General features: G+C 34.0%; 1 protein-coding gene across 4 annotated transcripts in view; it reads right to left on the reverse strand.

The window, feature by feature from the left end:
* The window catches only part of norpA (no receptor potential A), an 82,490-nt gene that overhangs the window by 16,046 nt on the left and 51,937 nt on the right, over positions 1–14,507 (reverse strand). For 2 of the 4 annotated variants that reach the window (XM_089697632.1, XM_089697633.1), the window contains exons 6-17: positions 14,115–14,194; positions 11,087–11,323; positions 10,712–10,878; positions 7,665–7,875; positions 7,035–7,293; positions 6,573–6,608; positions 5,407–5,589; positions 4,611–4,764; positions 3,658–3,815; positions 2,222–2,428; positions 1,595–1,759; positions 390–594 (exon numbers count right to left, since the gene is read on the reverse strand). In XM_089697632.1, coding sequence (XP_089553758.1) covers positions 390–594; positions 1,595–1,759; positions 2,222–2,428; positions 3,658–3,815; positions 4,611–4,764; positions 5,407–5,589; positions 6,573–6,608; positions 7,035–7,293; positions 7,665–7,875; positions 10,712–10,878; positions 11,087–11,323; positions 14,115–14,194 — 2,062 coding nt within the window. The remainder of the gene's footprint in view (positions 1–389; positions 595–1,594; positions 1,760–2,221; positions 2,429–3,657; positions 3,816–4,610; positions 4,765–5,406; positions 5,590–6,572; positions 6,609–7,034; positions 7,294–7,664; positions 7,876–10,711; positions 10,879–11,086; positions 11,324–14,114; positions 14,195–14,507) is intronic. The other 2 variants (XM_089697634.1, XM_089697635.1) reach the window with 2 other exon arrangements.

Here is a 14,507-nt window from a genome sequence, read left to right on the forward strand (position 1 = left end):
TTAAAAACTTATATAGAATTATATGAAAATTGTTATTGTGAGACGGAATTCGAATAGTAAATAGGCTGTTAAATAAACCATGATCTTCTATCACTACTCTATAAAAGTTTCTAAATTGTATTTTAATGCTACAAGAATATTATATAATATCAACATATAGTGCTCTGGTAGTGGTTGATCAATAACTTTTTTGTAAATTATAATGATAGACACACGTGTTACACATTACGTGTGGTAACATGTTTCGAGTGATGGCGTGTGGAGGCGTGTTATAGCGTAAGGCGACATGTGGCAACGTGTGATGGTGTGTGGAACAGTGTTGTGTGTGATAAGTGTGTTGTTAAGCCAATAATTCTAAATCCCGACTTAATTTCTTACTTTCAACTCACCTTCAAACCCATCCGGCACGTAGATCTTCAGCTCAATATTACAGAACAGCATAGGCAGTGACATCGGGAAGTTGGCTTCTGTGCGCAATGAGATGTGTCTGTACCCAGCTTGTAGGCCATCTAGCGGGAGGATCCGTTGGCCGAGCAGCTTGCCGTTCTCGTCGTATACTCCGAAACGGAGGACTGCTAGGTCTGGGAGTACTACCTGATGAAGAGCAAATAAAATGTATGCGTGTACTAGAGTACACACGTAAGAAGTGAAACTTCTTTATGACCTTAAAAATGTCACGAGTATGGCGTAACGCAAAAATGTCACGCGTACGGCGTAACGCAAAAATGTCACGCGCACGACGTAACGCAAAAATGTCACGCGTACGGCGTAACGCAAAAATGTTACACTAAATTTTTGTCCAACCCCGATAAAGAAGTTTCACTTCAAAAATAAAATTTAATTTGTCTCTTCACAACGTAAGTATTAAAATTAGTGGCGAACGTATACTCCGAAACGGAGGACTGCTAGGTCTGGCAGTACTACCTGGTGAAGAGCAAAAATAAATAATTTGTCTCTTCACAACGTAAGTATTAAAATTAGTGGCGAACGTATACTCCGAAACGGAGGACTGCTAGGTCTGGCAGTACTACCTGGTGAAGAGCAAAAATAAATAATTTGTCTCTTCACAACGTAAGTATTAAAATTAGTGGCGAACGTATACTCCGAAACGGAGGACTGCTAGGTCTGGCAGTACTACCTGGTGAAGAGCAAAAATAAATAATTTGTCTCTTCACAACGTAAGTATTAAAATTAAAATTACTGGCGAATATTAATGTATTTAAAATGAGCTACGTTAACTTTATTAGCTAAGTTTTATAAACAGCATCGCTTTTTCCAGTATAACCATATATGGACAGATAATCTAATATTATGCACATTTTACACATTTTCATACAATATATTCTTTATTTAAAGGACTTCGATGTTTGATATTTGATAAGTCTGAGAATATGTTGTAAATTATGTTATACCTAAGTTCTAAATGTTAAGGTAAAACAAAGTAAGCCGGGTTAGTCAATACTCTTAGTACAATATGATAGTCTTCTTACAACTTAAATTCAAATTTTACACAAAGCCTTATTCAAAATTGACCATTATTTACAGGTTTATACAGCACTATATCTTTTTTATGTATAAAACCCTGTCAACCCACCTTCCTAAACAAAAACGGCTCTTCATTATACACCGGATTCAGTCCATTGGCCGGAACCATGCGAGTCCTGAACTCCTTACGAATGGTATCTGAGGGTAGACCATACATGTCCACTTCTACGTATGTTCCCACTTTCTTGTCTGAGAGAAACTGCCCGGCTATTACCTGGAGGAAGAAATTTAGAAATCTATACTAATATTATAAAGCTGAAGAGTTTGTTTGAACGCGCTAATCTCAGGATTAAAAAAAATTCTTTCGGTGTAAGATAGCCCATTTATCGCGTGGCACAGAATAATGTGGCAATAATTAATTAATTCATTCATTACGATTTCATAAGACCTAAAGGGTTACTTGTTAAATCTCAAATATTATATGACCTAATCAACTAAAGTTTCTTTATACTTACAAGAATGGCGAACATTGCGTTAAGCTCATCTACCAGTCCGTTAAAATTCGGGTTCAATGTTAATTAACTTTTCGTTTAAACAACTTCCCACATTTTGCTAATTTTGTTAATTTCTTCCGACCTGCACAGCACAAAACAATAACGCCAACCACCGGTCAGCAAACGGCCAAAGCATAAAATTTTAGCAAGTACCCTCCTTTTCAGAAAAGTTCCATCAATACCTGCACAGCACACTGTGCCGCAATAACTCCATCTACGGGCGCATCAGCGAACGGATCGAAGCTCCTATCGGCTCGCCGCATGAAGTCCGGCTTCAGCAAGTACCCGCAATTCCCGTTGTATTCGAACTTTCCCTGGTTGAGTTGCATGGGGAGATCGGAGGTCTGGAAGTTCAGGGACACCATCTGGCAACCCGCGTTCCAGAACACCTGGAGAGAATAAAAACAGTATAAAAATAAGGTCAAATTTATGTCAATTTTGTACTATAACAGTAAGGAATTATGGAAAATATCAACGATAGCTAGGTCTGTGTTAAACTGGTCAAGAATAATTAGAAAAATGTATAATTTATTAGAAAACGGGAAAAATATAGGTATTATACTTGGCTAAGTTCTGTATAAGCTATAAAGATATCTCGTAGAACTTGTCAAAATTAGTTGAAGCCAAGTCAATAATAACTTCCATTTATTTTATCTGCTATTAATAAATATATTCATGACATACATTATAGGTCTACCAGAATCTGATGGCATATTTATATTTAAGAAATAAAAGATTTTCATGTGGCAACTTATTTGACAACTATCAAATTGGTTGTCAAATTATTTGTCTTTTTTGCAGTTGATAAATAATTTTTAGGATTTTGTCTAAAAAATCTTCGAAAATGTCGAAAAAGCCGCTGTGATCACAAGCAAGAGGTGTTGTTTATAATGTGTATAGAAAAATATTTGATGAAGAAGGGTCAAACACATCACAATTTTCAATTTAGAAGATTTTATTGGTAAATTGGACTTACCCGCTTTGATACTTTCAATTAAAAATATTATATTTAGGTAATTATAATATGGTTTGTTGATTGGAATATAATTTTATGAAAACTTATTACAGGAGTTTTCCAATACGGCTATTCGTCAAATCCAAGCTGTCCAAGTCAATTTTATAATGTGTGTATCTGTTAATACTTACGAAAATAAACATAGTTTTATTTTATTTTTATTTTATTTTATAAAAAATTATAAGCAGTCTAGTTTTCTATCGATATAACATCGATATTTTCACATGGCATAATGATAATGAACATACAAATATAGGTATGTGTAAATAATAATATGTATTACCTGTATAAAAGTAATATGTATATTATACATGTAAGTATGTACCTACATAATATTAAGTGGATATCTCATTATTAAGTACAGTATTGTCCACTTATGTAATGTGACTAATGATATTGAGAACAAACTAAAAAATAAGCAGTATCAAGATCGTTCAGTCCATTTTCCCTAGGGTTGCACACTCAAAATTTTGATTTCCCTAATTGCCATCAGATTCTGGTTTACCTATAGCTATTAAAGTGTTTTTTCTGAAATTTCAAAAAAGTTCTAAAATAAATCACCATATTAAAGTTACAGAATTAAAACAAAATATTTGAACATACCTGGGGCATATAATTAGAGGAATCAGCTCTAGTGCCCTTGGGGTAAATTCTCGACATCTGCCTCTTGTTATAATTGACGAAATCTATGGCTTGGCTCTTCAAGTAATTCATGCCGGTGGTTTCAGCGAAGGAAGACATGTTGTGGTGGATATTGCGTTCTGGAACAAGTATTAATTTTATTTATATAGAGATTACTTTTTATTGTATAAAACACAATCTGACTGATCAACAACACAAAGATTTACTATTTCTATTGTACCAATCGGGATGCAATTTTACACGCAGATGTTATACTTACAATCTACATAAAGCCACTATATAGATTGTAAGTACGCACTAAGAAAGGATCTTGAATTCTTACCCCTAAGGGGATAAAAGAGGCTGAAAATTTGTACCCCGGAAATTTATCTCGACTACTCGGGTAAAGCTGCACGCAAAATATATAAGCGTATTGCGTAGTGCGTCATTACTTTTCCAATCATTTAATCCTTTTATTAAATCTTTATCTTTCTCACTTTTAATAAAACTATCAAATTATAGTAAAGGAACACAATTCATTAATTCCACTATATTTAGATTATTATTACAATAAATTACGACCGGTTTCGAAACATCATCGTCCTGACGATATGGATATGGAATTAGTGAATTGTGTGTTTCTTTACTTCAAAATGCAGTTCCATGAAGAGGTAACAATACAAAGTATAAATTATACTATGAAATTATTTGAAAAGGTTTAGTGGCTTTGTTAGAAGTCAGAACGCGTAAACAAGGCTCATCCAGTGTTACGGATAGGTACTGGCCGTTTATTACAATAGTTACTACGAGCTAAATTGACGAAGTATTTCCTCACTTCTGCTAGCTTTTTAGTTCTGCAGCTGCTTCTACAATACTATCTCTCTCTCTCTCTACTCTCTCTCTCTCTACTCTCTCTACTCTCACTCTGTACTCACTCTCGGCCTCCTCGAAGCTGATGAACTTGATGGGCTGCGCGTAGTTGACCATGGAGGAGAGCCAGGGGTGCACGTTGGTGGTGGAGCCCGTGTACTGCACGGGGGGCGGCGCGTCCTCACCGCCCACTGCGGCTTCTGCTACTATCTCTTCGGGCTGGAAAATTTATATTATAAAATTAATTTAAACAATACAAACCGGTTTAGAAGGACTCTTGATTTCCATTGAGAGACTTTTGTAGTGTTGGTAAAAATTGAGAAAGTGGGTAAAAATTGAAAAGGCATGGTTCGACGCGGTCGTTCACTTCCTCATAAGAAAGTATGATGCCGAATGACGCAAGTGGTGCATCTGTACTTTAAAATTTAGTAAAACTTGATATTATATTGGATAAATAATGCACTGGTGGAACATAATTTCCAAAAACACAGAAGAATAATTTCGACTTCTTGTCTGATATGAATATGTAATAATTTCTTGCTCTCATTTATATCTGTCTGCTAAAATCTTCTACTTTGCTTCAATTAAAACAGAAATTAGATTACCCTAATCACTACATAGTATAAAACAAAGTCGCTTTCTCTGTCCCTATGTCCCTATGTATGCTTAAATCTTTAAAACCACGCAACGGATTTTGATGCGGTTATTTTTAATAGATAGAGTGATTCAAGAAGAAGGTTTTAGTATACAATTTATTATGTTTTAGACAAAGCGGGCAAAGCCGTGGGCGAAAAGCTAGTTAACTATAATTGAAACTTATTATCTTTAATTATTATATTTAAATCAAAATCATCTAGTTACCTTCTTATCAGCAGGCAAAGCAACAGCTGAAGCATCTTCCTTAACCTCATCTTCAATAACGAACTGTCCTTGTCTGAACAGCTCCAACTCTTGTTTCTCTACTTCCGGCTTTAATCTCTTGTTCTTGATCATTATCTTGCGTTTTAGAGCTGATGGTGGGGGGAGGGGTTGGCCTGGTTCCAACTGTAAGGTAAAGAAACTTCTTTGGACAGGTATTTCTTTTATTTTTGAGCTCTAAACACATTCTTCATGCACATTTTACATAAAATGGTATGTAAGTGGATACATTATTTAATTATTAATTATTTTTTTTACAGACGATACAACAGAGATAAAATCATGGTGTGGAATTAAATCATTAGTTCCAAACAATTCTACGTTCATCATTATATGCGTTTTAATTTTTATCCTTTAAAAACATTCCATAAGATACGAAAAAGGTGGCACCTATAAGCATCCGTAACATCTGTTGCGAATGTGTTGCCAATTCAAAATAATCTTAATATTTAAGATATTTATTTTTTAAGATATTTATTATCCTTGGGCATTCCTTACCATTGTCCGAACTAAGCATGCAATCTGGGTACTTTATTTTCTAAAAGAGAAGGGCAAACGAGCTGACGTACCTGATTTCAATACGCCCATAAGCATCCGAAACTCAGTCGCAGTGACAATTCAAAGTAAGGATCTAATTTATTTTATAAGTAACATAATGATAAAATAAATAAGGATCGTCTTTGTTGCTGCAATAAAAAAGAGTGCATGCCGAGCAGGTGTCAGAAGTAAAACTTCTTTGGCAAGATTCAAAGAAACATAAAAATTGGCCATACTCCATAACGGTATGGCCATGACGCAACCTTGAAATTTTACCCACAACGCGCCTAAAGAAGCTTCACTTCAAAAACTTTTTACTTTCCACAAAATTATATCGAACTAGTAATTATTTTGACTTGAATTTATCATGGGAGTATCTAAATTTTAATTAAAAATATGTTGTTTCGTTTCCTTATTGTTTATTTGGAGTGACAGTATTCACGTATAAAGCTTTGGGTATTTAAGCTATTCCTTTTCAATTCGAATAAAAATTGGTAACATTTCCTAAAACCCTGAAACTATGACACATCCGCGACTGTATGTAACGGATGCTTATGGGCCAAGGTACTTACCCAGGGAAGAATTTTCTGCTTATTTGCCCTCCTGTCCTATAAATAGAGAATATATTTTATTTGATGAATGAACGAGCTTTATTTGAGCTTCCTTTTTGCTTACCATGGGCATATATTGTAAACTTTAAGAAAAACGGCCGACACAAATATAAGCAACTAGTTTCTACTAGGAGGGTCATAATTTTACAATATACTAAATAGGATGAAAGTACAGAAATCGAACAAGATAGCTTCCAGATATATCAATTATCGAATGAAATTATTTCCTGAATTGTACTAAAATTTGCACGAAGTTGTCTAGCCTAAGATACTACGAGAGGATAATGACAGTGATCATTTTTATAGCAATAGTTCTATAGATGTGTATTAAATCTATTCAATCTTACCAGAAAAATTTGCCGATTGTTGGAAATTTCGGGACTCCCCAAAAGACCTAAAAAATAAGATTTTCCATTTCCTTACCGGATAGTCTGCCAAAGGTTCCTTCAGCAGAAGATCTCCCAGGATTTCATCGCAATACTTGGCTAATTTATACTGCTGGGCCTTACAGCAGTGGTTTTCAAAGGACAATATGACGGGATAGTCTGAGGTAACAAAGGCTGTATCTCTAAGGGCATAGATGACGTCTTTGAATAGAATATCTGTGCACATCGCCATGCCGTGGGTGATAATGGGCTCTTCGTCTTCGCCTTTACCGTCCCAGCAGTCGAGTTCTACACACCTGTGAAGTTTTTATTTATTTAAATTGTATGTAGCAATAATAGGGGACCAAAAAGATAAATTTTCGTCATAGCTTATATTTTCGTCAGTGGGGTTATTTTAAATCTGAGAATTTCTTTATTATATGTACAAGAAAATATGATTGCAGAACGAGTATACGATTATTAATTTGGAAATTGATGAGAATTCACAACTTATGATAAAAGGAAACCAAAAAAAGATTTATACGTCATATTCTAGATGGTCTGGTGAAAGAAATAATTGGACTAGACCTAGCCATGTCATAAAAACTTTCCGTTTTCACATGAACAAACGAACAAACACTTTTGCATTTATAACAATTAAAAATTAAGAATTACTTTGGCTACTTACCGACATCCAGCCAAAAGCACCTGCCTATACATTTCCACAGAGCTCTTCCCACCAAACTGTCTCCCAGACAAATACGTATTATGGGACGAGTTTATGTAATAGTGAGATAGTGGTTGGTCCATTTCCATATAGAAGTCGAGTCTGTCGAGAAACACTGGCGCGTTCTCGTCTGACATCAGGTAGCGGATTAAACCGTCCTTTGTGAGGCATTCTGTAAGAGGTTGTTGTTTATTTATTCCTTACTAGCGGTTCGCCCCGGCTTCGCCCGTGGTACATACATATTTACGTTTTCTCTACATAAAAACCATCCTCGTACTTCAAGGAATATAATAAAAAAAGAATTATCGAAATCGGTTCAGCCGTTCTCGAGTTATGCGCTTACCAACACATTTTGCGATTCATTTTTATATATAAGAAGATTGTGTACTAGCCGTGTAAACATATGCATTTAGTATTATTGAAATAGTACAAAAAGACACTCAAATTTTAAGCTATTGCATAGCTTCTATCGCGGGCCTTGAGCGCGGGGACCGAATCCAGAAATTCCGTAACGAAAAAAACCTCACGCTCCCCACTCCGACGGTGGTGTGGCTTGAAGGCATAGCATGCAATAGCTTTACCGCGGCAGTCCCCGAGTGCCACACGTCTTTTTATTATTTGTATAGACATGTACATCAAAACAGATGTAAAAATCTAAGATACAAAATAGTCGTAGGTGTAGAAATTGGTTGGTAGATGTGACTATTTTTTTTGTTGAATAAAAATATTCTATAGTAAGTTTATCAAATTGTAAGGATATAGTTACCCGACTACGGCAAAGCAAAAGGAGGGTTATGATTTTGACAGGCTATGTATGTATGTATGTATGTATGTATGTATGTATGTATGTATGTATGTATGTATGTATGTATGTTCATCTGTTCCCTCGTAACTTCTAAACTACTTATCAGAATTCGACAAATAACATATCATTAGAAGCGTCTTAATTGTCCGCTGGTTATAGGCTATATGGGGTTTCACAAAATCTAATGTGGCGCCCTCTAGCGGACAAAACATACAGAGTAAAAAAATAAAGTTAAGATAAATATGCCGTGTTTGGTATCATTTGAAAGCTTTTTACTTGCACATTTTGAATATATATATATCTATATATTACTAGCATTTGCTTGTGACTTTACCTGTATTCATGGGCTGATTGCATATAATTCACATCTTTTCGTTCATAGCTTCTTTATTAGTTCATCAATTTAACTTTTGTTTTATACTTTTTCAGCGTCGTTTTTTGTCGTAGTTGGGTTTTAGTTGTTTTACTTTTTATCTTGTTAGCTATATATTGAGGACAGATTGAAGTAAATTTGGAAAATCCAAAAGTGCACGCCTCATAATTTTTTTTTAATAAATATTTATTAATTATTATTTTTGTTTATTTAATAACAATTAAACCACATCGAATCAGACCCTGAAAAATGAAAGGGTTCTATTCCTGAGCATACTCAAGCGTAAGAGAAAAAAAAAGACTCGATTAGTAAAGTATTTCGGTCGCTATCGTGTTAACAAGAAAAAGGATCCGCACATACAGACACACGGACGTCCAAGACAGAACTTTTTTAAACTGTTTTTTAACTAGTTTAAATAACAAAAATGACATCAAAAATATCATGAACGTTAAAAATAGTGTTTTTTCTTAATATGTGTGTGTATGTATTATCTTACAAGTGCAATGTATGATACATACAGACATTTTAAGTTTGAAAAATCAGATGTTTTGCGCGAAGTGACAGTAGTACCCACCTCAACGCTTCGCTTATGAGGCGTGCAATAGGTTTACAGTTAAGTATAACAAAATATCAACGACAAACATGTAGGGATAAATTCATTTAGTATTGTTGAAATCCTTTTTGAGTGTATATTGTACTATTCTGTAAATATAACTTCCAAAATCGTACGAAAAGGGTTAAGTATTTGGAAAGATATAATAGTGAGCCAAGTGTACTTCAAATTGTAAGGGCTTTGCAAATAACGAGATCATTATGTAACAAATAGATTGAATATAGTGAGGTCAGGGGTTAGGTCCTTTGAAAGTCGTTGAAGAATATGCAGAGGCTATTCTTGACAAAATATATGGAAGAATTTTGTATTAGCAGGTATATAAGCAGTGGGTAGAAAGATTTGTAGCCATTGATATAATTATTATATGATTAGGTACGTATTATAATCACTACATAGTATAAAACAAAGTCGTTTTCCACCGTCTTTTTTTGGGTTTTTTTAATTGATAGAATGATTGAAGAGGAAGGTTTTAGTATATAATTTGTTATGTTTAGGAAAAAGCTATTATAACTCTAGTCTATTAAAATTTAGGTTTACAGGTAGGAAGGTACTTGGAAGTTTCTGAAATTTTACGAATAAGTAATGTCTAGGGCCTTGTTTTCGAAGCAAATTCCCGGGACAAATAGCCTTATTTATTATTCACGAGCGAACCTGTCGTACTCCGTACTGATAAAAGCAAAAAAATAGGCATTCGATGTTTTCACAGTTATTTTTCTAAGAGCCTCATTGTGATTTTAACAAATGTAAAAAATAGAAAAATATATATTCAATTTTTTTGTTATTTTAAAGCTTAACAACACCTTCTTGGTAGTAAGGCATAAATTCATAAATTTAATTATATTTTAAAATTTCTAGATCCAGGATGGCGCGATGGGTAGTTTTAAAATAACAATATACCGTGAAAGGTAAGACGTCAGACTAATTTAGACAGGAGCTTCTACTCATGAAACTGAAGTTGAAGACTGTAAGGAAACTTCGCTAATCAGCTGACCGATTTCCATACAAAGTCCAATTTTTTTTTCTACGAATTCAGCAAAGTTGTAGAACAAAAGTTGTTCAGTTTCATGAGAAGAAGCTCCTGTCAAAATGCGTCTGACGTCTTACCAGTCACCCTGTATATATTAAAATATTGCATCAGTAGATTTGTACTTTGTAGTAACCTTCTTAGTAATCTGTGTCAGTATTTAAAAAAAAAGTAAATTCCCAGTAATACTCACTAGCTGTTTTCGCTTCTTCATTCTGTTCATATGTATCAATAATTTCCACGGCTCGTTTATCATCGTACAGTGGGTAAAGGATTTCATTAAGGCGGGGGTCGCGTTGCTTCTCGTTTAGAAAGTTCACAAATTGTTCCAAGTTGATGCGGTCTGATTTGCCTTGCGTACTGAAATTATTGTGGATAATTTTAAGATTAAGTATTTAAAGATTTCAAATTATCGAATATTTCTGATGAATCTGATCAACATTTTACCTAATACATATGTGAATTTCAACTTGAGTTTTTAAAAGCAGTACAAATACTGTAACTATGCACGAAGAAAACACAATAACAACGAAAGAAACTGGTAAATGAACATATCATCGATACTCACACAGTCCTAAACAGTTCCTCAATATCATTCCTGGGGCAGATCTTGTGGTACAAAGCGTAGAACTTATCAAACGTAAATGCTTCTTTTTCCATAGACTCATTCTTCCCCGAGGGGAGACCGAGTTCGGACAGACATTGATACACAAGTTTCTCTGTTTTGCCCGACGCGAACGTTCTAGCTACCACCTTCACAGGGACTTTGCCTTTCGGATCCGTGAGGAAACTGAGACGCATCCAACTAAAAGGAAAAACATGTTAATAACATAATAAAATGATGTTTAAATTAATAAACGCAATAGGGGAAACTAAACTTGTATATTTAGATTTATTTCCTCAGCTTTCTATTTGATAAAGAACATTTTTATAATTAATTTCGATTAGGAATCGAACCCACGATCTCTGAGTTAAGTTCAAGTTTGAGATTTAATCAAAATCGTGTATAAGTTATGTAGGTAAATCCTAATCAGATTAATTGCATTAATAAGTAAGTATGCAAAATATTAAAATTCACAACCATAATATTCTCTGTAAAAATTAATAAACAGTAAGAAAAAAATCAACTTGTGAGAATAATAAAAAAACTGTGATTATGAAACTACTGCTAAGTATAAAAACAATTTGCAGGAAACACGTGCAAGAAAAACTTGGAACAAAAACAAAACTACTTTACATTCAATATGACACATTTATTATATAAGTTGTAGTGATATTTAAACGAAGTTACATATGTATGAGAAACAGTATCGAATGCATTAAGAAAGTTAATTTAGAATCTAAATTCTAAATTTGAACGCGCTCATCTCAGGAACTACTGGTCCGATTTGAAAAATTATTTCGGTGTCAGATAGCCCATTTATCGAAGAAGGCTATAGGCTATATTTCATCACGCTAAGACAAACAGGAGCGGAGCACTGCGGGTAAAACCGCGGAGCACAGCAGCTAGTAAATAAAACAATTATCGAGCAGGATTTGAACCCGCATTTTTTATTATTTTCACTTCAAATAGGAAATTTAAGATTCTACGTACTGTTTCATAAGATTAGTCCTGGGGCAGCAGTTGTTTATTTTGTTATTGTGTGTGATGTGGCGGAGGCCCTCCTTCCAAACCTATGAAGCATCGTGCATGCATGCGTTGACCTTTGACCTTTGCATTTTGTATTTTGATAGCGGACCTTTTTACGTATTCATGAGTTATTCTGTTTTAAGCTTATTTTCCGCTATTTTGTCATTTTACGTGTTTTTGGCCACTTATTTCACAGTTATGTATTTTCGATATAGTGGACCTTATAGTGGACACTGCATTTAAATATAATTATAAGCAGCCCGTATAGCATTATAATTTCCTGATGTATTTCTCTTCTTTATTTCTTCTGTATGTGTTAAATAAATATTGCATTGCTCTTATTCAATTGACTGTCTGAAGATTTTTTATGAAATAATATTTGTTATTAAATTGGTTCATTTTATAACCAGACTTAAAAACGATCAAAGAGAAACCAAGGCGTATCACATACATTTATAAAGGATCACTTAATACCATTATAGGAAGTCGAAAAAGTAAAGACTATAGCCTTGATATAAAAATGTATTGCTTCTAAAGTGCCCTTAGGCTGTTACCGAAATCCCTAAGGCTCGATCTTTATTGATTGAATGGAAATTGATGACTATTAAGTAAAAGCCTATTGGGAAAAGGTATAGTTAAGTTTTAAAAGGTTAAACTACTTAAATATGATGGATTGAACTTGTCACATAAATTTATTTTCAATAATAATCTAATACATTTCTTTTTCTTTTAAACGCTCACATGATACGTCCATATTTTGTGAAAATCTGGCAGTGTAGGTAAGAAAAAAACACTACTAATTTTTATAGATTTTAAACTTTCAGGCGTCCAATGGTTAGTTTGCCAAAAAAAACATAAATTTAACTGAAATTATCAAGAACAAAATAGCAGAAAAATAAACCTCCAATTTATTCTTCTCATTTAAATTCTCACCGTTCTCTTAGTAATCTCATTTTAAAATCATATTATGTTTTGGAATATTATTTCATATTCCGGCCACAATTTACATTTCGATACAAATTATACAAAGGTCAAAGTATTGGAAACAACTGTTAGAATATAAACTATTAAGTGGATGACAAAACAGAAGACGGTTAATATAACAATAGAAAAAAAACTGCATAATCTGTGACTTATAGCCAAAACAAGGAACATTTAAATTGTTATAAGAGAAAAAAATATTACCTATATTGTTCAAACTTTATGTTAATTTAACATATAAACTGTTTTTACGCTGTGATAAAAATTATCATGCGGGTTTTAGCGAAGGCCACAGATTTTCAAAATTATCAAACACTGTTACACATAATCATGCAAAACATTATAATAATGTTAATATCCATGCTGACATCATTCGTGCCTCTGTCCAAAGCACGACTGTATGAAAATATTTTCCATCTTTAAAAATAATGATAAATATGTTTTTTTTTTAAGCTATTGCATAGCTTCTATCGCGGGCCTTGAGCGCGGGGACCGAATCCAGAAATTGCGTAACGAAAAACCTCACGCTCCCCACTCCAACGAGCGCGGAGGTGTGGCTTGAAGGCATAGCATGCAATAGCTTTACCGCGGCAGTCCCCGAGTGACACACGTCTTTTTTTATTATAGTCGTGCTATGGAGCTAAATGTTAGTAACATTGCAAGATCGTAAAGCTTTTTTGCAAGTGAGTGTCGACAAGTGTTGCCATCATATTGAAAGAATAAATGTAGTTTAAATAAATGTGCGTATATTATAACTTATACAAGGCATGAACTTTTCTTGCCACTGAATTTTGTAGCTAAAAATCACTACAAATACATATCAAACACACTCTAAACATATTTTTTCATGTTTATATATATATTTTTATTCCCTAGTTTTGTTTATATGGCAACACTTGTTCATATAATTCGTAAAGATTTTTTATATGGCAACACTGATCAACCCAAAGCGTCAGCAAAGCGACAGTTTTACGATCCAACTCACTGCTTCTTGAGACACGTCATGGGACACACGTTGTTAGCCTTCACGTTGTGAGTGATCCTTCTCAGACCCTCCAACCATACCTTCGAGAATTTTCTACGTTAGACCTTAATTATAGCATACTACGGGTTTTTTTAGGTTGATTACTGAAACGTATACTTTAAGACTTTTAACATTTTCCACACTAGAGCAAAATATTCTTATTATCTCAAATAGTAGGACCAAAATACAGAACGGACCGACTCATCTTTTTTGCTGATATCTAGTGTCTCCGATAATTCATTTAGTACTTTTTAATGTAGGTTTTTTTTCATACATTTATCATATTAGCTGGAAGATAAGCCAAACAAAACATATCGAGAAGATGGGAAACCATTAGATTCTATCGAATTTTTT

The sequence above is a fragment of the Colias philodice genome, chromosome 7 (assembly GCF_061535455.1).
Source record: "Colias philodice isolate Cphi_HAF_F1 chromosome 7, ilColPhil1 Martin Lab GWU primary, whole genome shotgun sequence".
Lineage (NCBI taxonomy): Eukaryota > Metazoa > Arthropoda > Insecta > Lepidoptera > Pieridae > Colias > Colias philodice.